The sequence below is a fragment of the Coregonus clupeaformis genome, chromosome 17 (assembly GCF_020615455.1).
Source record: "Coregonus clupeaformis isolate EN_2021a chromosome 17, ASM2061545v1, whole genome shotgun sequence".
In the NCBI taxonomy this organism is placed as follows: domain Eukaryota; kingdom Metazoa; phylum Chordata; class Actinopteri; order Salmoniformes; family Salmonidae; genus Coregonus; species Coregonus clupeaformis.
In genome coordinates, this window is record NC_059208.1 from 30508050 (window position 1) to 30536046 (window position 27997).

The 27997-nt window shown below is 45.6% G+C and overlaps 1 protein-coding gene across 2 annotated transcripts in view; it reads right to left on the bottom strand.

The window, feature by feature from the left end:
• The window catches only part of cdkal1 (CDK5 regulatory subunit associated protein 1-like 1), a 649501-nt gene that overhangs the window by 422730 nt on the left and 198774 nt on the right, over window positions 1–27997 (bottom strand). For both annotated transcript variants that reach the window (XM_045226277.1, XM_045226278.1), the window contains exon 7: window positions 27623–27743. In XM_045226277.1, the coding sequence (XP_045082212.1) occupies window positions 27623–27743 (121 nt within the window). The remainder of the gene's footprint in view (window positions 1–27622; window positions 27744–27997) is intronic.

Here is a 27997-nt window from a genome sequence, read left to right on the forward strand (position 1 = left end):
GTCTGAGCTCCTGCCACTGTCTGGCTGCTGATTCTGCCCCGTTGCTCCTGGCAACACAGCACGGCCCTGGCTAGATACCATCATTTCACAATATGCCACATCCCAAATACATATTCAAATCATGTCAACTGCTTATTCAGATTACCAGGCGTAGATTACAGACAGGCATGGCGAATACAGAGCAGGCCTTTCAGACCACACTACAATCTATTGAGGGAGGGGACATAGAGCAGGCCTATCAGACCACACTACAATATATTGAGGGAGGGGACATAGAGCAGGCCTATCAGACCACACTACAATCTATTGAGGGAGGGGCTATAGAGCAGGCCTATCAGACCACACTACAATCTATTGAGGGAGGGGCTACAGAGCAGGCCTATCAGACCACACTACAATCTATTGAGGGAGGGGACATAGAGCAGGCCTAGCAGACCACACTACAATATATTGAGGGAGGGGCTATAGAGCAGGCCTAGCAGACCACACTACAATATATTGAGGGAAGGGGACATAGAGCAGGCCTAGCAGACCACACCAGCGTGTGTGTGTGTGTGTGTGTGTACTAAGAAGGATAATGGGATGGTTGTTTATGTGAATGTCTGTGTGGCGCTTGCCAATCTCTTCATATAAATAAATAGCAGCCTGGTGTCAATGTATTTCTATCCATTAACGCACGCTTTAATTGTAAAATAATGGCGTTAAATCCTGTAATTCATAAATGCCGTAAAGAAACTCTAGTGTCAGGCCTAAATAAAAGCACATTCCATAAGAAATAAGCATTCCTTTCATAATATTTAGAGAAGAAAAAAGCTCAGACAATGAAGAGGTAGAAACCGACCCTTACATCTCACAGTGAGTCATGTTTTGTTGTGTTGAGTCTCTGAGTTAACGATAGGCGTTAAAAAAGCTGCCGACGGGAGCAGGAGGGCGTCTCGAGACGAGGCCATCAACACCATGTTCAGACAGTGGCGAAGCGTGATAGCATTGCCCAATTCTGCTAGGCCATTAGAGAGACATTGGTCAGTCAAGCTTGCACAGCTCTGATAAATTACCCCTCCATCTAACGCCTGCACCATCATACACTCCAATAAAATATGTCTGAGCACCGCAGAGAGAGAGAGAGAGAGAGAGAGAGAGAGAGAGAGAGAGAGAGAGAGAGAGAGAGAGAGCAAATAAATAAAGGTGCAGTCAGTAATTATTCTTCAGGAAAATGATCTATCCTCTTTCACGGGCCAGAACACTAATGGCAAAGTCTACAAAACGACAGTAAACGCCTCACTTTGTTTATGGGCTGTAGAGGCCTTCTGCCTCAGTGCCTCACAATAGGCCTTTTACTAGCTGTCACTAGGCTAACTCCCCCAGGCTACACACATTATTATTATTATTATTATTATTACACACACGCACCAATACACACACACACACCGACCAATACACACACACACACACACACACACACACACACGGACCAACACACACACACGGACCAACACACACACACGGACCAACACACGCACCAACACACACACGGACCAACACACACACGCACCAACACACACAATCAAACACAATGCGGAAGACCACGGTTTCTCAACTCAAAGCTATCAACATTACATTCAAGCATGATAATAACGTTATATATCAAACATGATATAACTGTTTATAATCCAGAAGTTGTTTCCGATAGAGTTGCAGCACCAACGTCAAATTTGCCCTGGGGCCTTAATGACTGTATTGATTTCAGAGGCATAAACAATTGAGTACATGGGGCATAAACCCCTTATTTCTGGTAAAGGAGTATTTCATCCACAGCTGTAGAATAAAAAACATAATCTAACACAGTATATAAACATAGACATTAAACCAGTAGGTAGTCATAGCGCTGACGTCATCCACGTGTTCCTATTGAAATCTCCCGATGGCGCATGAAGCCGGAAGTATTTGAATTTGAAGCGCGCCATATTGCTGAATGGGGCAGAATGGCACAAAACATTTTTTTTGCTAAGGATCATGGTGAAAGTTGCCGTAACTAGCAAAGTGTCATGGTCGATGTGTCCTGCCTGAGAGTCTCAACCGGGAGCCTCCTCGTAGCCTGCCGGCCCGTGATTGGTCTGTGTTAGCACGTGGTCCTGTGTGACGACAAATGTAGTAGTCAGAATGGATCACTATTTAGTTAAATATCTCGATTTGTAGCAAACTTTACAAATTCACCGTGGGGATCGACCTTGATCCCAAAACTTCAGTCTTAAAATATTTTGTTTGGCCGTGCTGGCGATCGTAATTTACATAGGCTTTCTAGGGCAGACCAGGGCTTTTGGCAACACTAGTTTGCTACGCAGTGGCCGACCAGCAGAGCTGGTGACTTCACGCTCCAGACTAGACACATATAAAGCAGTGTTTCTTCTCATGCAGCATAGCAACACAACATACAGTAAGGGTTAAGGTACTGGAGATGCAGCATAGCAACACAACATACAGTAAGGGTTAAGGTACTGGAGATGCAGCATAGCAACACAACATACAGTAAGGGTTAAGGTACTGGAGGGCCAGAGTGTCATAGATTGGACAGTATGTCATCTAGAGGGCCAGAGATTGGACAGTATGTCATCTAGAGGGCCAGAGATTGGACAGTATGTCATCTAGAGGGCCAGAGTCTCAGAGATTGGACAGTATGGCATATGCATTATTTTACTAAATCAGCCAGTCATGTTCTTAAAGGACTGCTGATGACAATGGAAGTGAGAAAAAGTGTAATGGAAAATTAACTTGACTGAAATTATCCAGCGCTTACTCCTAACAAGACTGTAACACAATATCCCAACGCTAGGCTGTGTTCTGCTTACTACTAACAAGACTTTTATATAATATCCCAACGCTAGGCTGTGTTCTGCTTACTACTAACAAGACTTTTATTTAATATCCCAACGCTAGGCTATGTTCTGCTTACTACTAACAAGACTTTTATTTAATATCCCAACGCTAGGCTATGTTCTGCTTACTACTAACAAGACTTTTATATAATTTCCCAACGCTAGGCTGTGTTCTGCTATTCTGCTTACTCATAACAAGACTTTAATATAATATCCCAACGCTAGGCTGTGTTCTGCTGACTCCTACCAAGACTGAGACAAACTAAATGTCAGACAGTCAAAGTATCGCTGGCTCTACCCCACTTCCATCCCTCAGTGTGTTCTCATTTCATAAGGAATGAGACAGGGCTGTACCTTGTCTCCCCACTGCTTCTCACCCTTAACTGGAAAAATAAATAGACACGTCGTCTAACTCCCCAGCAGCACAGCGCTAGCTATACAAACACACTACACACACAAACCCACATACACCATACACACAGTCCCTCCGCCCGCCCGCCGCTCGACAAACTAAGTTAGCAAGTCTCCCAGCTGTAGCGGTGACTGGGCTAACTTCAGGGGTCAGCGGTACGGGGTCGTCCTCCGCCTCTCGACTGACAGACCCCTACATCATCGCCCCACTGTCCACCTACTGCCACAGGCCCAGAGTCTGTCCCTTCCCGCCCACCAGCCTGGGACAGATCATCTGATTACAGTGTTGTGTTACCACAGCCTGGGACAGATCATCTGATTACAGTGTCGTGTTACCACAGCCTGGGACAGATATTCTGATTACAGTGTTGTGTTACCACAGCCTGGGACAGATCATCTGATTACAGTGTTGTGTTACCACAGCCTGGGACAGATCATCTGATTACATTGCTGTGTTACCACAGCCTGGGACAGATAATCTGATTACAGTGTTGTGTTACCAAAGCCTGCCGTAGAAGAGCAAAGTAAACTCCAATTCACTTCAATGACTGATGATGGAGGCTGGCAATATTCAGTCATCAGCCTTAGTTCCACAAGAAATACCACTCCATGTCATATACCATATCCACCTGGAATCATTTATCTTGTGGCAATTATTTGTTTTAGCAAATGAGATGCTGCTTCTGTATAGTACATTTTACACATTATTTTGGAAATTCATTCTAAGAATCATCATGATGTATTACTGTGGGTCTTCTATATCTTTCAGTACATTCATCAAGTAATCTCCTCAGTCATTATGCTGTGCTTATTCAACCCTGTTACCACTGGTAACACATCTAAGCAGCTACAGGCCATTGGAGGATTCCTACATCACCGTGTGTTTGAATTACTTACATTTTATTGGCCCAAATTAATAGGAGTAGCTAAATCAATTTAATTTGATTTAATAGGTGTATAAATTAATACAAAATCTAATGAAAATAATATTGTAAATCAATTTGAGATTTAATTGAATTTCCTAGGTACTCCCAGGTGGGAGGGAACCCAACCTGGTTGGAACGATATTGTTGATATTCTGTCTAATGAACCAAAACTTTAATCACAGATTTCTGGGTCAAATCCAAATATATATTTTTTAAACACACCGGAATACATTCAAGGTAAGCGCTAGAGTAGAGGGCATATGACTTGAGAATCAAGTACTGCAGTGCAATTTAGGCCTATGTCCTTGTGACATGGATTGAATACGTGTGCCTGTAACTGCATGTTTATCAGTTCTAAGGCCTATCCTGTGACATCAGAAGAAGAATAGAAGACTTTAACAGATGATTGATATGATAAACATAAACAACATGGTGTTACAAGAGAACTTGGGGGGAGGACTTCCACTGGCACTTTGAGTCCTATTTCCAGTCTAGAAACATATCCAGTGTTGTGGTCACTTTGAGGACTCCTCGGCTGAGGACAACATTTAAGGGGTTTAAATCTGGCTTTGGATTGGACGTTGGCCAACAGCAATGGGATCTCCTGCCAAGCCTTAACATAAGCTAATGCTTTTTAACATGGCACATCATTGTGATTAGGCCTACAATAAAAGATCAACCAGAGCTTCTGCTAAAAACAACATGACTACAATCTGCCCCCCAACAAACACCACAGCCAGACTCTTTCATGTTTGTTCATGTGGGACTGTTGTTGATTCCTAGCTCAAGGCTTCACGGCTCATTTGGTCAAATGCCTCTGTAATAATGTACAGTGCAGACCTGGAGACTGGGCCGAGGGGTCTTAATAATACCTATTTTTGAAGAGTGTTTATACATCATAGTTAATGGGAACAGAAGAGACAAGGGTTCTATCTCAAAGTGTTTAGACATAGTTAATGGGAACAGAAGAGACGATGGTTATATCTCAAAGTGTGACCATAAAATGAGGAAGAATTGCCTCTTTTTTTGGGGGGGTGTCTTATTTTTGGGGAGAATGTCAGTGTGGGGTACAGTTTCATTTTAATAGTTGACATTTTGCAGACGACTGTGACTGATGACGCTCTGAGTTGAACTGGCCCAATCTTGCCCTACCCTCTGCTTCTCTCCCTCTCTGTTCAACAACAGGCTCCCGAGAGCAGCAGCAGAAACAGCCTGTCAATGTCCCTGTTTATGTGTATGCAGCAGAAACAGCCTGTCAATGTCCCTGTTTATGTGTATGCAGCAGACACAGCCTGTCAATGTCCCTGTTTATGTGTATGCAGCAGACACAGCCTGTCAATGTCCTTGTCCCCAGTCGTGTCGTGAGAAGGGCCACGTGGCTGTCATGCTCTTGTGGTTTTGGAAGGAAAAGTTCATGAAGCATTTGCCTACTGGCGACATGTTAATCTGACCTTTGCTTAAAAAGCAGTAGCTGGCTAAGGTTAAAAAAATATATATATCTCTCCTTCAGCGCTCTGTAAACAACCTGCATGCAAAGCTGCTCCATCCCTCCTTCAGCGCTCTGTAAACCTGCATGCAAAGCTGCTCCATCCCTCCTTCAGCGCTCTGTAAACCTGCATGCAAAGCTGCTCCATCCCTCCTTCAGCGCTCTGTAAACCTGCATGCAAAGCTGCTCCATCCCTCCCTCCGGTACAGAGGTTAAATAAATACACCTGACGCTATCACTGATCTGGAAAGAATAAATGAACGAAGGAGTGGGAGAGCATTAGAGAAGAAGAACATCACCATGAGAGCTAACTGGACTGTCCAGCGTAGTGGATGGATGTTGTAGAATGAGATCTCCACAGTCTGATCGTGTAGATAAGAACAGGAAAGAGAGAGAGAGAAGAGAGAACGGAGGACTCCTCCACTGTAATCCATCACTACTGCAGGGCACACAGAGTTCCAGGAGGACAAAGAGAGCCAAAACAACATGTCTCATCCACCAACATGTACTGCAAGGGAGAAGACTGTGGTTGGACCCTTCCAGAAAGGGGAAGACTAAACAGTTTTTTAGCTGGAAATCAAAAACCAACCAGCACAACCAAGAGTTTGTCCAGTCATCATCTCAGGGTTCAGCAGCGCCTCACATCTGTGGACATGGTTTATTATTTTATTTCAACTTTATTTAACCAGAACGTCAGATGGTCTGGCAAGAAGCGAGGGGCTCTTCTCTCTGTGTCAGATATGTATGTTAACATACAGCGTGGCTCCCTGTTAACACAGAAACACTCCACCCTAGACAGACAGACAGACACACACCACCCTGGACAGACAGACAGACACACACCACCCTGGACAGACACCCAGACACACTCCACCCTGTACAGACCGACAGACAGACACACTCCAACCTGGACAGACACACACTCAACCGTGTACAGAGAGACAGACAGACACACTCAACTCTAGACAGACAGACGGACACACTCCACCCTGGACAGACAGACACACTCCACCCTGGACAGACAGACACACTCCACCCTGTACAGACAGACAGACAGACACACTCCAACCTGGACAGACACACACTCAACCGTGTACAGAGACAGACAGACACACACTCAGCCCTGGACAGACAGACAGACACACTCCACCCTGGACAGACAGACAGACAGACACACTCCAACCTGGACAGACAGACAGACACACTCCACCCTGTACAGACAGACAGACATTCATTCCTCAGCTCCATCAAAGCTAGCGGCTGTCAGACACGCACTTACACAGTGGTCTAAAGGTCAAGACACTGAGGGAGAGGAAAAACACTAGAGGGAGGGTCCCATAAGCTGGGCTTGAGGACAGAGAAAGAAGGAGACAGAGAGAGAGAAAGTAGAGAGAGACACAGAGACTTATAGATACTGATAAATGGGAACTGAATGACTGATAGCGTGGTCTCGGCCTGGAGAGAGAGAAAAGCCTCCGACGTAGTTTTACCCTCTTAACAAAGAGCCCTTCTATCTGACCAGCCAGCAAATGTCACCAGTGATGTCACAGCTCCCTCACTAGAAAATTACAACAGGAGTATCCTTCATCTTTCCTTCTCCTGACCGACAAGGAGGGGGAATGTCATCTTTGGACTTTGGCTCCATGTACAAGCGGCCTTGTAGAGATGATTCAAAACACACAACAAAGACACACAAACACACACACTTCCTTTAATGTAAATCAAACACAGACGGTCGATGTGAAAAACAACAGTCCTGACAGGGAGAGACACTGCCTGCCCTGCAGACAGAGACAAGAGGCCAGCCAGCCAGTCTGGTAACACAATGTCTGACAGTAATGTGGACTGATGGCTTATTTTTGTCAACGACTTCACTGTTTAATTTCAAGTTACAGCACCTGAATTATTTAAAGGCACTTAAAGTCATGTTTGATCCGAGGACGTCAACTGGGCCATTTCAGATGGAATATGAAAGTGACCTTTGTTGACAGTGTAAACCCAACTGCACTCCAAGAAATGGGCCTATTTTACCACAATAACAACAGAATCTGGGCTATATTGACCAGAAAACACAAAGCTTTTTAACTCTCCAGTTCTCAGAACTTCTATTTTCCATGAAATCTTTGTGCAGAGTGACTGACTGTACAGTAGAACACCAGCGTGACTGACTGTACAGTAGAACACCAGCGTGACTGACTGTACAGTAGAACACCAGCGTGACTGACTGTACAGTAGAACACCAGCGTGACTGACTGTACAGTAGAACACCAGCGTGACTGACTGTACAGTAGAACACCAGCGTGACTGACTGTACAGTAGAACACCAGCGTGACTGACTGTACAGTAGAACACCAGCGTGACTGACTGTACAGTAGAACACCAGCGTGACTGACTGTACAGTAGAACACCAGTGCGACTGACTGTACAGTAGAACAGCATGTGAGCTAGCTGTGCTGTGTTCTGCTATGTGGTGTGTTGTCCTCAAAATGTGGCGGTCACAGCAGGAGGGTGCTGTTAGTGTGGGACAGCAGACACCACACAGGGCTGAGCCACAGTGGTATTAGCCCAGTGATCCTGTAAAGAGCATCCTGCTTAGGGACCACTTGACTGGAACAATACATGTGATGTGTCTAGGGCTAGACAGGCCATCTGGAGTTATGACGGCTACCTGCCTGTCCGGCTGTCAGTCTGATGATGGACATCGTTTTCATGATCATAGCTCTGTGACTGGGCGGGACTGGCTGACCTGATCACAACACACTGACAGGGCCGGACTAGTCCCCTGACTGACCAATAGGATTTCTTAACTAAGATGTGTGTCAGTCTGATGATGATCGCTCACAACACTCTCACTGGGCGGGAATGGCTAAACAGCTGGCCAACGGCATGTGGGATAGGAGTAGCCAGCTAACCAATGGCAGAGGGATGGGAGGGGTTGCCAGGGTGACTGAGGTGCCAGGTAAAACTGAGATGTCTATCAGATTATGATCATGATGTGATGATATTCTAGGATTTTAGGACAAATCTGAGTAAATCTGATTGTGCTTTTGGTGGCGGTTTGTAATTAAGTTAAAGTGCATAAATACATTGTCATTTTTGACGGTTCTGGGAGCATAATTATATTGTCAACAGGCAGTGTGAAAGCGAATATCTTCAATAACTGATGCAATATGGGGGTTATTCACAAATCTCCAAAATCCCAATAAAATGAAATGGAAGAGATTTTTTTAATCCCACCAAATCCACCCCAGAAAAACAAGTTAATCAGTTTGACTTGGGCCCCTCCAGTGATTGACCATGACACAGTTAGATACTGGGCTAAGGACCCCGCTGCCATCTGGGGGCCACAGTCACTGCTCTGGGGGAAAAGATTAGACTACCTCAGGGTTGCTGGCTCACTGATTCTAGATACTCACCCCAGCCTGAGGGAACAACAGAACAACAGAACCTGAGAACACACACAGGGGTGGCAAGTTAACGTTTACAGTTGTCTTATTTTGGCCTTGGTGCCTTGTCCTCTTTTTACTGGGATACCTGTTTATGAGGCTCAGTAGAAAGTAGGGGTGTAATGGTTCACCAAACCTACGGTTCGGTACGTATTACAGTTTTGGGGGTCACGAGTACCGTTACACCCCTAGCAGAAAGTGTGTATGAGAGAGGAGAGGAGGAGAGAGGAGAGAAGAGAAGAGATCGGTTGAGACAGCAGGATCTGTGTACGTGTGTTCTGTCTAGGTCTTGTGTCACAAGTCATACCTCACAGCCAGCAGAGAAAGGTCAAATTTCACAGCCAGAGTCTAAAGCTCAACAACAGGTTGGATACAGGGGTCAAAAGGTCACTGCTGTTCTACGACAGCCTCCGCGGCTGAGCCTCAGCCTGAGTGGCAGATCAATTTGCTGGGAGCCACACATCACAGTGTATTACAGCTGCCTGTGTCATGTTACTGGCGGATTAAGACAGCCAGGGCCAGGCCAGGCAGGCACTGGAAGACGCTTTACCCCAGAAATGATCACCACTCTGGGCTAGAACATCTGTGAAGGCAGGGTGGCTTAGGAGGGAGTATACAGTCAGTGGGATATTATTATTGTAGGCAGGGGCAGATATATGGAAGGAGGACTGAGTGACGCACTTTGAGGCAGAAACTGTACTCATTCTGTCAGTGTTTGGGGCTGTGAAGGAAAAATTAAGCTGAATGACAATTGTGTTAGACAACTGTACTGTGTGCTTTAAAGCTATTATCCAAGTTGAAGGGGAGTATGAAACCTGGTAGTATGAAATGGGGGGTGCCTATATGTATGTGTTACATAAAAGATAAGCTTGCCAAGAAAACTCAGTAGAGAGGAGAGAGCTGATCTGAACCAGATGTTCCTTGACAATATAAGCTAAAATGTATTTCTGTCTAAGAGAGTCCAATGCTGGCTGCATCCAGAAAAGGTCTCCCCTGCGCAGGTCACTATTGAATAAACCCTGGGTGAATGATTAACAGTTCTCTCGACTACAATAAGTGATTTTTCTACAACAGGGGTACAATCACGGTGGGATAGGGCCTATTAGTTCAACTTATCAGTAGATGACTGTAGACAGGCCTGATACTGGGGAAGCCAGGGTCAGAAGAACACTTAAATGTGTTTTCATAGTTTGAGGAAGATACTGTACACAAATGGCTTCTCTTTGATTTTGTCATTATGTGATATTGCTGTAATAACCTGTTTTGTAAGAGCCACAATAAACAACTGTGTAAGATATAACGCTATCACAGGATATCAGGAAGTTCAGGCAGAGGAGACAGAGGGTAAAGTCATTTACTGTGGGAACAGTCTCTCTAAGGCTGTTCCAAATGGCCCCCTTTTCCCTATATAGAGACTGACTGAGGACACACAGTGAGGAGATGATTCCACCTTATCATGAGATTCCTCTCCTCTAAATGTAGTCAGAAGTCACCATCCTCCTATCATGAGATTCCTCTCCTCTAACTGTAGTCAGAACTCAGCATCCTCCTATCATGAGATCTCCTCTAACTGTAGTCAGAAGTCACCATCCTCCTATCATGAGATTCCTCTCCTCTAACTGTAGTCAGAAGTCACCATCCTCCTATCATGAGATTCCTCTCCTCTAACTGTAGTCAGAAGTCACCATCCTCCTATCATGAGATTCCTCTCCTCTAACTGTAGTCAGAAGTCACCATCCTCCTATCATGAGATTCCTCTCCTCTAACTGTAGTCAGAAGTCACCATCCTCCTATCATGAGATTCCTCTCCTCTAAATGTAGTCAGAAGTCACCATCCTCCTATCATGAGATTCCTCTCCTCTAACTGTAGTCAGAAGTCACCATCCTCCTATCATGAGATTCCTCTCCTCTAACTGTAGTCAGAACTCAGCATCCTCCTATCATGAGATTCCTCTCTCTGGGTGCTTGTTTACCTGCTGGAAGGCTTGTGCTTCAACATACAGTGGGAGAAAAAAAGTATTTAGTCAGCCACCAATTGTGCAAGTTCTCCCACTTAAAAAGATGAGAGAGGCCTGTAATTTTCTTCATAGGTACACGTCAACTATGACAGACAAAATGAGAAAGAAAAATCCAGAAAATCACATTGTAGGATTTTTTATGAATTTATTTGCAAATTATGGTGGAAAATAAGTATTTGGTCAATAACAAAAGTTTCTCAATACTTTGTTATATACCCTTTGTTGGCAATGACACAGGTCAAACATTTTCTGTAAGTCTTCACAAGGTTTTCACACACTGTTGCTGGTATTTTGGCCCATTCCTCCATGCAGATCTCCTCTAGAGCAGTGATGTTTTGGGGCTGTCGCTGGGCAACACGGACTTTCAACTCCCTCCAAAGATTTTCTATGGGGTTGAGATCTGGAGACTGGCTAGGCCACTCCAGGACCTTGAAATGCTTCTTACGAAGCCACTCCTTCGTTGCCCGGGCGGTGTGTTTGGGATCATTGTCATGCTGAAAGACCCAGCCACGTTTCATCTTCAATGCCCTTGCTGATGGAAGGAGGTTTTCACTCAAAATCTCACGATACATGGCCCCATTCATTCTTTCCTTTACACGGATCAGTCGTCCTGGTCCCTTTGCAGAAAAACAGCCCCAAAGCATGATGTTTCCACCCCCATGCTTCACAATAGGTACGGTGTTCTTTGGATGCAACTCAGCATTCTTTGTCCTCCAAACACGACAAGTTGAGTTTTTACCAAAAAGTTATATTTTGGTTTCATCTGACCATATGACATTCTCCCAATCCTCTTCTGGATCATCCAAATGCACTCTAGCAAACTTCAGACGGGCCTGGACATGTACTGGCTTAAGCAGGGGGACACGTCTTGCACTGCAGGATTTGAGTCCCTGGCGGCGTAGTGTGTTACTGATGGTAGGCTTTGTTACTTTGGTCCTAGCTCTCTGCAGGTCATTCACTAGGTCCCCCGGTGTGGTTCTGGGATTTTTGCTCACCGTTTTTGTGATCATTTTGACCCCACGGGGTGAGATCTTGCTTGGAGCCCCAGATCGAGGGAGATTATCAGTGGTCTTGTATGTCTTCCATTTCCTAATAATTGCTCCCACAGTTGATTTCTTCAAACCAAGCTGCTTACCTATTGCAGATTCAGTCTTCCCAGCCTGGGTGCAGGTCTACAATTTTGTTTCTGGTGTCCTTTGACAGCTCTTTGGTCTTGGCCATAGTGGAGTTTGGAGTGTGACTGTTTGAGGTTGTGGACAGGTGTCTTTTATACTGATAACAAGTTCAAATAGGTGCATTAATACAGATAACGAGTGGAGGACAGAGGAGCCTCTTAAAGAAGAAGTTACAGGTCTGTGAGAGCCAGAAATCTTGCTTGTTTGTAGGTGACCAAATACTTATTTTCCACCATAATTTGCAAATAAATTCATTAAAAATCCTACAATGTGATTTTCTGGATTTTTTTTCCTCAATTTGTCTGTCATAGTTGACGTGTACCCATGATGAAAATTACAGGCCTCTCATCTTTTTAAGTGGGAGAACTTGCACAATTGGTGGCTGACTAAATACTTTTTTCCCCACTGTACCAGGACAACAAGAGTGTAAGAACAGAAACTCTTCACACTAACAGCAGCAGTACAACACAGGGTGTCATCATGTCTTCAATACAGGGGCTCATCATGTCTACAATACAGGGGGTCATCACATCATGTCTACAATACAGGGGGTCATCCTGTCTACAATACAGGGGGTCATCACATCATGTCTACAATACAGGGGGTCATCCTGTCTACAATACAGGGGGTCATCACATCATGTCTACAATACAGGGGCTCATCATGTCTTCAATACAGGGGGTCATCACATCAGGTCTACAATACAGGGGGTCATCCTGTCTACAATACAGGGGGTCATCACATCATGTCTACAATACAGGAAGTCATCACATCAGGTCTACAATTAAGGGGGTCATCACATCAGGTCTACAATTAAGGGGGTCATCACATCATGTCTACAATACAGGGGATCATCACATCATGTCTACAATACAGGAAGTCATCACATCAGGTCTACAATAAAGGGGGTTATCACATCAGGTCTACAATACAGAGGGTCATCACATCATGTCTACAATACAGGGGGTCATCACATCAGGTCTAAAATACAGTGGGTCGTCACGTCTACAATACAGGGGGTCAAATCAAATCAAATTGTATTGTATTTGTCACATGCGCCGAATACAACAGGTGAAGACCTTACAGTGAACTGCTTACTTACAAGCCCTTAACCAACAATGCAGTTATGAAAAATAAGTGTTTAGTAAGAAATAGATAAGTAAAAAATAATAACAAATAATTAAAGAGCAGCAGTAAAATAACAGTAGCGAGGCTATATACAGGGGGTACCGGTACCGAGTCAATGTGCGGGGGCACCGGTTAGTCAAGGTAATTGAGGTAATATGTACATGTAGGTAGAGTTAAAGTGACTATGCATAGATAAGTCCCGTGTAGCTCAGTTGAGTAGAGCATGGCGCGTGCAACGCAAGGGTTGTGGGTTCGATTCCCACGGGGGACCAGTATGAAAAAAAAAATGTATGCACTCACTAACTGTAAGTCGCTCTGGAAAAGAGCGTCTGCTAAATGACTAAAATGTAAAATATTATAAACAGAGAGTAGCAGCAGCGTAAAAGAGGGGGTGGGGTGGGGGGACAATGCAAATAGTCCGGGTAGCCATTTGATTAGCTGTTCAGGAGTTGTATGGTTTGGGGGTAGAAGCCTTTTGGACCTAGACTTGGCGCTCCGGTACCGCTTGCCGTGCAGTAGCAGAAAGAACAGTCTATGACTAGGGTGGCTGGTGTCTATGACAATTTTTAGGGCCTTCCTCTGACACCACCTGGTATAGAGGTCCTGGATGGCAAGAAGCTTGGCCCCAGTGATGTACTGGGCTGTACATCACTGGAGCCATACCAGGCAGTGATGCAACCAGTCAGGATGCTCTCGATGGTGCAGCTGTATAACTTTTTGAAGATCTGAGGACCCATGCCAAATCCTTTCAGTCTCCTCAGGGGGAATAGGCTTTGTCGTGCCATCTTTACGACTGTCTTAGGGTGTTTGGACCATGATAGTTTGTTGGTGATGTGGACACCAACGAAGTTGAAGCTCTCAACCTGCTCCACTACAGCCCCGTTGCTGAGAATGGGGGCATGCTCGGTCCTCCTTTTCCTGTAGTCCACAATCATCTCCTTTGTCTTGATCACATTGAGGGAGAGGTTGTTATCCTGGCACCACAAGGCCAGGTCTCTGACCTCCTCCCTATAGGCTGTCTCATCGTTGTCGGTGATCAGGCCTACCACTGTTGTGTCGTCGGCAAACTTAAATGATGGTGTTGGAGTCGTGCCTGGCCATGCAGTCAAGGGTGAACAGGGAATACAGGAGGGGACTGAGCACGCACCCCTGAGGGGCCCCCGTGTTGAGGATCAGCGTGGCAGATGTGTTGTATGTGTTGTACCACCTGGGGGCGGTCCGTCAGGAAGTCCAGGATCCAGTTGCAGATGGAGGTGTTTAGTCCCAGAGTCCTTAGCTTAGTGATGAGCTTTGAGGGCACTATGGTGTTGAACGCTGATTTGTAGTCAATGAATAGCATTCTCATGTAGGTGTTCCTTTTGTCAGGTGGAAAAGGGCAATGTGGAGTGCAATAGAGATTGCGTCATCTGTGGATCTGTTGGGGCGGTATGCAAATTGGAGTAGGTCTAGGGTGTTAATGTGAGCCATGACCAGCCTTTCAAAGCACTTCATGGCTACAGACGTGAGGGCTACGGGTCGGTAGTCATTTAGGCAGGTTACCTTAGTGTTCTTGGGCACATGTTGGTATTACTGACTCAGTCAGAGACAGGTTGAAAATGTCAGTGAAGACACTTGCCAGTTGGTCAGCGCATGCTGACCCTGTATATAGATTTATGTATATGCACACTGTATTTAGATTTTCTATTGTGTTATTGACTGTACGTTTTGTTTATTCCATATGTAACTCTGTGGTGTTGTTGTTTTTACCGCACTGCTTTGCTTTATCTTGGCCAGGTCGCAGTTGTAAATGAGAACTTGTTCTCAACTGGCTTACCTGGTTAAATAAAGGTGAAACAAATAAAATAAATAAAAATGCTCAGAGTACACGTCCTGGTAATCCGTCTGGCCCTGCGGCCTTGTGAATGTTGACCTGTTTAAAAGGTCTTACTCACATCGGCTACGGAGTGCGTGATCACAGTCGTCCGGAACAACTGATGCTCTCATGCATGCTTCAGTGTTGCTTGCCTCGAAGCGAGCATAGAAGTAATTTAGCTTGTCTGGAAGGCTCGTGTCACTGGGCAGCTCGTGGCTGTGCTTCCCTTTGTAGTCTGTAATAGTTTGCAGGCCCTGCCACATCCGACGAGCATCGGAGCCGGTGTAGTACGATTCAATCTTAGTCCTGTACTGACGCTTTACCTGTTTGATGGTTTGTCGAAGGGCATAGCAGGATTTTTTATAAGCGTCCGGGTTAGAGTCCCTCTCCTTGAAAGCGACAGCTCTACCCTTTAGCTCAGTGCGGATGTTGCCTGTAATCCATGGCTTCTGGTTGGGGTATGTACGTACGGTCACTGTGGGAACGACGTCATCGATGCACTTACTGATGAAGCCAGTGACTGATGTGGTGTACTCCTCAATGCCATCGGAAGAATCCCAGAACATATTCCAGTCTGAGCTAGCAAAACAGTCGAGTCAATGGTGCTTCCTGCTTTAGTTTTTGCTTGTAAGTAGGAATCAGGATGATATAATTATGGTCAGATTTGCCAAATGGAGGGCGGGGGAGTGCCTTTTATGCGTCTCTGTGTATGGAGTAAAGGTGGTCTAGAGTTTTTTTATCCTCTGGTTGCACATTTAACATGTTGGTAGAAATGAGGTAAAACGGATTTACGTTTCCCTGCACTAAAGTCCCCGGCCACTAGGAGTGCCGCCTCTGGATGAGTGTTTTCCTGTTTGCTTATGGCCTTATACAGCTCATTGTGGTGGTAAATGGACAGCTACGAAAAATATAGATGAAAACTCTCTTGGTAAATAGTGTGGTCTACAGCTTATCATGAGATACTCTACCTCAGGCAAGCAAAACCTCGAGACTTCCTTGATATTAGATTTTGTGCACCAGCTGTTATTTACAAATATACACAGACCACCACCTCTTGTCTTACCGGAGGCAACTGTTCTGTCTTGCCGATGCAGCGTAAACCCCGCCAGCTGTATGTTATCCATGTCGTCGTTCAGACACGACTCGGTGAAACTTAAGATATTACAGTTTTTAATGTCCCGTTGGTAGGATATTCGTGATCGTAGCTCGTCTATTTTGTTATCCAATGATTGTACGTTGGCTAATAGGACTGATGGTAGAGGCACATTACCCACTCGCTGCCGGATCCTTACAAGGCACCCCGACCTACGTCCCCGATATCTCCGTCTCTTTCTCCGGCGAATGATGGGGATTTGGGCCTTGTTGGGTGTCTGAAGTAAATCCTTCACGCCGACTCATTAAAGAAAAAATATTCATCCAGTACAAGGTGAGTAATCGCTGTACTGATATCCAGAAGCTCTTTTCGGTCATAAGAGACGTGGGCTGAAACATTATGCACAAAATAAGTTAAAAATAACGCAAAAAAACACACACAATAGCACAATTCGTTAGGAGCCCATAAAACAGCAGCCATCTCCTCCGGCACCATTAATTATGTCTACAATAAAAGGGGTCATCACATCATGTCTACAATACAGGGGGTTATCACGTCTATAATACAGGGGGTCGTCACATCATGTTTTAGGGTACAAGGAGTCATGCTGTGCACCCAAATCAAATTCCCTATTCAGTTTAAATTCACTCTAGTATAAAACAAAACATTTCATATCCAGCATATCTAAATACATTATTTAATGTATTTGGCCTAAAACAAATAATGATATATGCACTGTGTCTTGCTCTGCCAAATTGTTTCATCTCGTCTGTTAATAATGTCTTATATGAACCATATAGCACCCTATTCCCAACGGGCCCTGGTAGTAGTCCACTACACAGGGAATAGGGTGCCATTTGGGACCCACTCTTTGACAAAGCAAGGCCATACTAAGACCATACTAACAGCATTAAAGATAGCATTTAGTTTAGCGCTTGAGCAGTACAAGTATAAATCAAAGACTATTGGAGAAAAATCCCAGACATTTGACCCAAATCTGGTAAATCCCCCCCCACCCCCCCCCCAAAAAAAACAACATTGTGGGATTAATGATTTTAATATATACCAGTGTGTGATGGCCCTTGACAACCTATTTTGCTTTCATATTCTAATCTATAGGCCTACAGGTTTCATAATTTTATTTCTAAATGAAAATAATAATTTTCAAAGATCGCCCAAGAGAGGAATGTAATTAAGTCAAACTCAACTAAACGGCAGAGTCCCCTTATCTGCAGTTAAGTTGACTTTTTACCTATTTTGTGTGTGCAGATAATGTTCCACTACGGCGAATGTGTGTGTTCCTAAGTGTCGCTGGGACACAAACTAACTAACCTAACGTAGTAGGCGTAAAACAAATGCCTGAAACTAGATCCCCTACTGGTCTTGATGAGAAGAAAATTAAAATAAAAACTGTCTGGAGGTTCTCTTCTGCACTGTTCAACCAATCCAGTCACTGTGGAGGAGTTAAGATGGAGTGTCTCCTTGTTAACGTCCAAAAGTGGAAGTTGTGTCACAGCCTCTCTTTCCATTTCCCCTGCAAACCGGAACATCCACAGGCTCTCTTTCCATTTCCCCTGCAAACCGGAACATCCACAGGGTCTCTTTCCATTTCCCCTGCAAACCGGAACATCCACAGGCTCTCTTTCCATTTCCCCTGCAAACCGGAACATCCGGTTGTTGGGGACTCGGGAAAGAGGCTACACACAAACCACACACACAAAGAAAGGGAGTAGCGAGAGAAGTGTCTAATTAACCTGTGGTGGTGCTAGGTGGGGAGTTTGTTCAGTGCTGTTCTACAAAACCACAGATTAAAGGTACCACATCAAAGACACCGACTGATTTCCCCATGGTCTCCCAGGGATGAATGAACGCAGTCTCACATACACACACATTCACTGAGTCTCTGGGGTAGGTCTGCCAGCCGTCAGACACAAAGAGGGAGGAACCTTGTCTCTCTAGGGGTCCATGAGGGACTCCACTCAACGCAGACACACACTGGCTGGCTGGCTGGCTGACTGGCACACAAACTCACACACTGGCTGGCTAACAAACTCACACACTGGCTGGCTGGCTGGCTGACTGGCACACAAACTCACACACTGGCTGGCTGACTGGCTGACTGGCACACAAACTCACACACTGGCTGGCTGACTGGCTGACTGGCACACAAACTCACACACTGGCTGGCTGACTGGCTGACTGGCACACAAACTCACACACTGGCTGGCTAACAAACTCACACACTGGCTGGCTAACAAACTCACACACTGGCTGGCTAACAAACTCACACACTGGCTGGCTAACAAACTCACACACTGGCTGGCTAACAAACTCACACACTGGCTGGCTAACAAACTCACACACTGCTGGCTGGCTGGCACACAAACTCACACGCTGGCTTGCACACACAAACCCACAAGCACCTGGCGACACTGCCTGTCTGTACTAGACAATGTTTACACTATGATGTTTGCGTCTGGAGTTTAATGTTTAACTAATTGAATGCGTTTTAGCCTAATCGGAGGTCATCCATTGAGCAGAACCCTTAGAGTACAGACTGACTAACTATCACAGATACACAGAGAGTAACCATATAATTAGGTATTAGAATACAAGAATGGACATGAACCTTCATATGATGGGACAAAGGTCAGCCATTTTAGTCAGGGAGTTAGTAAACCATGGTTTTCCAGTGCTGTGATAAGATGGTGTAAAATAATGAATTTGATCATTGTATCTGCACTGTATGTTTGTTAGCTAGCTAGCAAGACAGTTTTAGAGGATTGATTCCATTACTCTTTCTGATTATCTGCCAATATGCCAACATTCCATTCAAACAATGCAGTCAATCCACAGCCATACACTGGCTGAAATCAGTTGATGATAGGACTTAGACAAGTTGTAAATGCAACAAGTACTGATATTGTCTACAGCCATTAATTCCAATTAGACCGCTTTGGATTTCTCCCTGACCAATATGGCTGCCTTTCTCGCCAGAATTCTGGAACTTTTAGGGTTTATGACATAGCCCCTGCTCTGTCTTACTCGTAATCACACACACTAGGAGACTAGACCATCTAGTAATGTCAATTACACATCAGCCTTGTTTATCAACCCTTAGATACATCACAGACACTGACTACTCAGAACCTTGTTTATCAACTCTTAGATACATATCAAAGAGACCGTAAGACTCTAGTAACAACCAATAGTCTAGATACGCATCCACAGAGACTAGACCCTGTTCAGTACCCCTAATTACTCATCAACCTTATTTAGCAACCAATAGGCTACATCCATTGGTGTAGAATTGGATAAACGTGCCCCCTGCTTCACCCTCTCCATGCAGCCTTATTACAGACAGGGAATCCTTCTCTCCCACTAAGGACTGCCAGTAAAAAACATTCTAGCTTCTTATCTCTCATAGCTCCTCCATCTAGCTCCTCATCTCTCTTAGCTCCTCATCTCTCTTAGCTCCTCATCTCTCTTAGCTCCTCCCTCTAGCTCCATATCTTTCATAGATCCCTCTGTAACTGGAAATGACAGCAGATAGGTACACAGATGTGTGGATGGATGAGGGATGCGTCCCAAATGGTACCCTATTCCCTTTACAGTGCACTATTTTTGACCAGGACCCACAGGGTGAGCCAAAATAAGTGCACAATATAGGGATTTGGGTGCCATTTTGGGACACAGCCGAGGAGACCGGTGAGGTTGAAAGACATAGACCCTCAGAGGGCTGCAGAGGTTAACACCCAGGTCTGGAATACCAACACAACCACAAGGCAGCAGCGTGGTAAATTGGGTTCCATAGCTCAGTGATCGTTTTATGCTTACATCCCCATATCTGGCCTGCAACCTGCTGTGGCCAGCCACCATCACAGAACGATACACAGGGAGAGGAAACACACACACACACACACACACACACAGAGGATGTACAAACACACACAACCCCACAGGGACCCTGCAGAGAGGATTCTCCCCAGTCTAGAGCAGGGACCCTGCAGAGAGGATTCTCCCCAGTCTATTCTCTCACTGTCTGGCTGCCTGCCTTTGTACCCCAGGCTCCAGTCAGTAGGCAGGGTTGAGCAGAGGCAGGTTAAGAGAGTATTGCATGTGGCGGTCTCCCCAATGAAAAGGCCCCATTGTTTCCCTAAACATACAGAGAGACACGCGTAGGTTCCCCTGGCTCACCTAGGGGGTCAAAGGTCAGAGCTCTGGACAGGAAGCAGAGGTGTAACAGGCTGTTAAAACACACACACCGTCTCTGTCACACACACACACACACCTCTCTCTGCTCTGGCTGTCTACAAACAGCAGGTTCTGACCTCCACTGAGTGGGTCGTAACTATGTGTGTGTGTGTGTGTGTGTGTGTGTGTGTGTGTGTGTGTAGGCGCATACCACCCTTTCACTTAAAGCGTAATAAAAAAACAGATAAACCCAGGTCTTCTGAGGCAATTCCCTGAGAGGAATTACAACAGGCCCTTCCTGATTCAAACTGAAATCAGCCTTTTCCATTAAAGATAACAACCCCATTGACGTTGGAACCCACGTGAGGGGGAAAGGTAGCTCTGTAAACACCATAAAACAGGGGGGAGACAGGAGAGGACAGAGGAGGAGAGGGGGGGGCTGTAAAATGGATTCAGTTCAAGCTGCAGAGGGAGGAGGGTGAGGGGGGCGACACACTTTTCTAAACCTACCTACCGCTCACTCACTTATCAAATATTCAACATCACCTGAGAATTCAATTTCATTCTGCCTCCCACCCAACCGACACGGTGTGATGTTGCAGCTCAGCGCTGTCATGTGCTTGTGTGTGTGTGTGTGTGTGTGTGCGTCCCCGGGTTGCTTTCCCCCACTGGAAACATCAAAACATCTTCTGAACCCCTCTGGGCTTTTCATTGCATCAATCTCACACAATCTGTGGTGTGTGTGTGCCTCTCTGTGTGTGTGTGTGTGTGTGTGTGTGTGTGTGTGTGGACATGTTTAACTACACTTGTGGGGACCACAAGGTCAAATGCTAATTTTTAGGGGATTTAGGGTTAAGGTTAGAATTAGTGTTAGGTTTAGAATTAGGTTTAGGGTTAGGGTTAAGGTTAGGTTTTGGGGTTGGGGTTAGGTTTAGAGGTTAGGGGAAACAGGATTTTGAATGGGACTGAATTGTGCGTCCCCACAAGGTTAGTTATACAAGACTATGTGTTAAAGGATTAAATGTGTTTGTTTTGCAGATTAATGTATGTACTACTAGGTCAGAAGTCCCAGCCTGTATTTCAAACCCTAATGGGATTCCTATGTATTCAAACAGAAAACCACATCAAGTTTTCATGAGATGAATAACACTTGCAACCAGGAGGGAGGAGATGTTCCTAACTTCCTGCCAAATGTATGACCATATTAGAGACACATATTTCCCTCAGATTACACAGACCCACAAAGAATTCGAAAACAAATCCAATTTGGATAAACTCCCATATCTATTGGGTGAAATACCACAGTGTGCAATCACAGCAGCAAGATTTGCACTGTGTATAAACATAATATGACATTTAAAATGTCTCTATTCCTTTGGAACTTTTGTGAGTGTAATGTTTACTGTTCATTTTTTATTGTTTATTTCACTTTTGTTTATTATCTACTTCACTTGTTTTGGCAATGTTAACATATGTTTCCCATGCCAATAAAGCCCTTAAATTGAAATTGAATTGTATTGAGGGGGAAAGAGGTGGGTGCTCCATGTCCCATAGAGGGTGAGAGAGATGGAAAGAGGTGGGAGCTCCATGTCACATATATGTGGGGGGGAGGGGGAGAGAAAGAGAGAGAGAGAGAGAGGTGGGTGCTCCATGTCTCATATATGTGGGGGAGAGAGAGAGAGAGAGAGAGAGAGAGAGAGAGAGAGAGAGAGGTGGGTGCTCCATGTCTCATACAGTGGGGAAAGAAAGTATTTAGTCAGCCACCAATTGTGCAAGTTCTCCCACTTAAAAAGATGAGAGAGGCCTGTAATTTTCATCATAGGTACACGTCAACTATGACAGACAAATTGAGAATTTTTTTTCCAGAAAATCACATTGTAGGATTTTTAATGAATTTATTTGCAAATTATGGTGGAAAATAAGTATTTGGTCACCTACAAACAAGCAAGATTTCTGGCTCTCACAGACCTGTAACTTCTTGTTTAAGAGGCTCCTCTGTCCCCCACACGTTACCTGTATTAATGGTACCTGTTTGAACTTGTTATCAGTATAAAATACACCTGTCCACAACCTCAAACAGTCACACTCCAAATTCCACTATGGCCAAGACCAAATAACTGTCAAAGGACACCAGAAACAAAATTGTAGACCTGCACCAGGCTGGGAAGACTGAATCTGCAATAGGTAAGCAGCTTGGTTTGAAGAAATCAACTGTGGGAGCAATTATTAGGAAATGGAAGACATACAAGACCACTGATAATCTCCCTCGATCTGGGGCTCCACGCAAGATCTCACCCTGTGGGGTCAAAATGATCACAAGAACGGTGAGCAAAAATCCCAGAACAACACGGGGGGACCTAGTGAATGTCCTGCAGAGAGCTGGGACCAAAGTAACAAAGCCTACCATCAGTAACACACTATGCCGCCAGGGACTCAAATCCTGCAGTGGAAGACGTGTCCCCCTGCTTAAGCCAGTACATGTCCAGGCCCTTCTGAAGTTTGCTAGAGTGCATTTGGATTATCCAGAAGAGGATTGGGAGAATGTCATATGGTCAGATGAAACCAAAATAGAACTTTTTGGTAAAAACTCAACTTGTCGTGTTTGGAGGACAAAGAATGCTGAGTTGCATCCAAAGAACACCATACCTACTGTGGAGCATGGGGGTGGAAACATCATGCTTTGGGGCTGTTTTTCTGCAAAGGGACCAGGACGACTGATCCGTGTAAAGGAAAGAATGAATGGGGCCATGTATCGTGAGATTTTGAGTGAAAACCTCCTTCCATCAGCAAGGGCATTGAAGATGAAACGTGGCTGGGTCTTTCAGCATGACAATGATCTCAAACACACCGCCCGGGGAAACGAAGGAGTGGCTTCGTAAGAAGCATTTCAAGGTCCTGGAGTGGCCTAGCCAGTCTCCAGATCTCAACCCCATAGAAAATCTTTGGAGGGAGTTGAAAGTCTGTGTTGCCCAGCGACAGCCCCAAAACATCACTGCTCTAGAGGAGATCTGCATGGAGGAATGGGCCAAAATACCAGCAACAGTGTGTGAAAACCTTGTGAAGACTTACAGAAAACGTTTGACCTGTGTCATTGCCAACAAAGGGTATATAACAAAGTATTGAGAAACTTTTGTTATTGACCAAATACTTATTTTCCACCATCATTTGCAAATAAATTCATTAAAAAATCCTACAATGTGATTTTCTGGATTTTTTTCCTCATTTTGTCTGTCATAGTTGACGTGTACCTATGATGAAAATTACAGGCCTCTCTCATCTTTTTAAGTGGGAGAACTTGCACAATTGGTGGCTGACTAAATACTTTTTTTCCCCACTGTATATGTGGGGGAGAGGAGAGAGAGAGAGAGAGAGAGAGAGAGAGAGAGAGAGAGAGCGAGCGCGAGAGAGCGAGAGCAAGTGAGAGAGAGAGAGAGGTGGGTGCTCCATGTCCCATAGATGTGGGGGGGAGGGAGAGAGAGAGAGAGAGAGAGAGAGAGAGAGAGAGAGAGAGAGAGAGAGAGAGAGAGAGAGAGAGAGAGAGAGAGAGAGAGAGAGAGAGAGAGAGAGAGAGAGAGAGAGAGAGAGAGAGAGAGAGAGAGAGAGAGAGAGAGAGAGAGAGAGAGAGAGAGAGAGAGAGAGAGAGAGAGAGAGAGAGAGAGAGAGAGAGAGAGAGAGAGAGAGAGAGAGAGATACACTGCTCAAAAAAATAAAGGGAACACTAAAATAACACATTATAGATCTGAATGAATGAAATAATCTTATTAAATACTTTTTTCTTTACATAGTTGAATGTGCTGACAACAAAATCACACAAAAATTATCAATGGAAATCAAATTTATCAACCCATGGAGGTCTGGATTTGGAGTCACACTCAAAATTAAAGTGGTAAACCACACTACAGGCTGATCCAACTTTGATGTAACGTCCTTAAAACAAGTCAAAATGAGGCTCAGTAGTGTGTGTGGCCTCCACGTGCCTGTATGACCTCCCTACAACGCCTGGGCTTGCTCCTGATGAGGTGGCGGATGGTCTCCTGAGGGATCTCCTCCCAGACCTGGACTAAAGCATCCGCCAACTCCTGGACAGTCTGTGGTGCAACGTGGCGTTGGTGGGTGGAGCGAGACATGATGTCCCAGATGTGCTCAATTGGATTCAGGTCTGGGGAACAGGCGGGCCAGTCCATAGCATCAATGCCTTCCTCTTGCAGGAACTGCTGACACACTCCAGCCACATGAGGTCTAGCATTGTCTTGCATTAGGAGGAACCCAGGGCCAACCGCACCAGCATATGGTCTCACAAGGGGTCTGAGGATCTCATCTCGGTACCTAATGGCAGTCAGGCTACCTCTGGCGAGCACATGGAGGGCTGTGCGGCCCCCCAAAGAAATGCCACCCCACACCATGACTGACCTACCGCCAAACCGGTCATGCTGGAGGATGTTGCAGGCAGCAGAACGTTCTCCACGACGTCTCCAGACTCTGTCACGTCTGTCACATGTGCTCAGTGTGAACCTGCTTTCATCTGTGAAGAGCACAGGGCGCCAGTGGCAAATTTGCCAATCTTGGTGTTCTCTGGCAAATGCCAAACGTCCTGCACGGTGTTGGGCTGTAAGCACAACCCCCACCTGTGGACGTCGGGCCTCATACCACCCTCATGGAGTCTGTTTCTGACCGTTTGAGCAGACACATGCACATTTGTGGCCTGCTGGAGGTCATTTTGCAGGGCTCTGGCAGTGCTCCTCCTGCTCCTCCTTGCACAAAGGCGGAGATAGCGGTCCTGCTGCTGGGTTGTTGCCCTCCTACGGCCTCCTCCACGTCTCCTGATGTACTGGCCTGTCTCCTGGTAGCGCCTCCATGCTCTGGACACTACGCTGACAGACACAGCAAACCTTCTTGCCACAACTCGCATTGATGTGCCATCCTGGATGAGCTGCACTACCTGAGCCACTTGTGTGGGTTGTAGACTCCGTCTCATGCTACCACTAGAGTGAAAGCACCGCCAGCATTCAAAAGTGACCAAAACATCAGCCAGGAAGCATAGGAACTGAGAAGTGGTCTGTGGTCACCACCTGCAGAACCACTCCTTTATTGGGGGTGTTTTGCTAATTGCCTATAATTTCCACCTGTTGTCTATTCCATTTGCACAACAGCATGTGAAATGTATTGTCAATCAGTGTTGCTTCCTCAGTGGACAGTTTGATTTCACAGAAGTGTGATTGACTTGGAGTTACATTGTGTTGTTTAAGTGTTCCCTTTATTTTTTTGAGCAGGGAGAGAGAGAGAGAGAGAGAGAGAGAGAGAGAGAGAGAGAGAGAGAGAGAGAGAGAGAGAGAGAGAGAGAGAGAGAGAGGTGGGTGTTCTATGTCCCATAAAGGGGGAGAGAGATTATGTTTTTCTCAATTCAAGGGGCTTTATTGGCATGGGAAACATATGTTTATATTACCAAAACAAGTGTAATAGATAATAAACAAAAGTGAAATAAACAATAAAAATTAACAGTAAACATTACACTCAAAAATTCCAAAGGAATAGAGACATTTCAAATGTCATATTATGTTTCCGATTGGCCTGGGAAATTACCTTGCAGGTAGGTAGGTCATGTAGGTATTGGGCAACAGCACCATTCAATGAACAGGTCATTGTAATCAAGGCAAACTCAACAGTGTCTGGAAGTCATGCTGGAACTCAACCCTAAGTAGGTACTGTAATCTGGTTAAATCCTTTATTTAACCAGAGAAGTCACAATGAGATTTACATCTCTTTTCCAAGTGAGCCTTGATTTCTTCCATCTGGGAGGTAATTGCTGTCTGAACTCTGTTTTGTTGTTGTCAAGGAAATGGGGAAACCCCTTCTCTGTTGCCATGAGGAAGTGGAAGAGGAGGAAAAAGAGTCCCACCTCCTTCCCATTTAATGTGTCTACCCCCTAGTCTGAGTGATGAGGCTAGTCACTGGTCTGAGTGATGAGGCTAGCCAGTCACTGGTCTGAGTGATGAGGCTAGCCAGTCACTGGTCTGAGTGATGAGGCTAGCCAGTCACTGGTCTGAGTGATGAGGCTAGCCAGTCACTGGTCTGAGTGATGAGGCTAGTCACTGGTCTGAGTGATGAGGCTAGCCAGTCACTGGTCTGAGTGATGAGGCCAGTCACTGGTCTGAGTGATGAGGCTAGCCAGTCACTGGTCTGAGTGATTAGGCTAGCCAGTCACTGGTCTGAGTGATGAGGCTAGAGTCACTGGTCTGAGTGATGAGGCTAGCCGGTCACTGGTCTGAGTGATGAGGCTAGCCAGTCACTGGTCTGAGTGATGAGGCTAGCCAGTCACTGGTCTGAGTGATGAGGCTAGCCAGTCACTGGTCTGAGTGATGAGGCTAGTCACTGGTCTGAGTGATGAGGCTAGCCAGTCACTGGTCTGAGTGATGAGGCTAGCCAGTCACTGGTCTGAGTGATGAGGCTAGCCAGTCACTGGTCTGAGTGATGAGGCTAGCCAGTCACTGGTCTGAGTGATGAGGCTAGCCAGTCACTGGTCTGGAGTGATGAGGCTAGCCAGTCACTGGTCTGAGTGATGAGGCTAGCCAGTCACTGGTCTGAGTGATGAGGCTAGCCAGTCACTGGTCTGAGTGATGAGGCTAGCCAGTCACTGGTCTGAGTGATGAGGCTAGCCAGTCACTGGTCTGAGTGATGAGGCTAGCCAGTCACTGGTCTGAGTGATGAGGCTAGCCAGTCACTGGTCTGAGTGATTAGGCTAGTGACTGGTCTGAGTGATGAGGCTAGTGACTGGTCTGAGTGATGAGGCTAGTCACTGGTCTGAGTGATGAGGCTAGTCACTGGTCTGAGTGATGAGGCTAGCCAGTCACTGGTCTGAGTGATGAGGCTAGCCAGTCACTGGTCTGAGTGATGAGGATAGACAGTCACTGGCCTCCCCCCTGTTTGTCGCTGGATAGCTACCTCTGGCCTCCCCGTTTTTCATTTGCTAGCTATGTGTGGTGTGTGTGTGTGTTTTTCCCTTGGTTGAAAACAGAAGCTTACCCTGTATTGATGGAAATTATTTCTATCAGAGGGTTCTTTCTAATCTTGGGCAGATCCAGTCTGGCTCCCCCGAGACGCTTCCCATTGTCTTTCTTCTGACCCAGCAGACGCACCGAGTGACCTTCACATATAACACACAGAAATACTAGTCAGTCAGGCTAACACTTCTTCACATCACAACCAGAACATATTACATTATAGGCTATAGGAAGAACACGTGCACACACACAAAGAGAGAGAGAGACACATTCACGCACACACAGGGCTATGATTTCCATTGATGTCCATGGTTACAGGACAAAAGACACGAGACATTGGGTGAGGAGATAACACCCCTGGGTGAGATGGAGAGATGAAGGGGTAGAGAGATTGGAG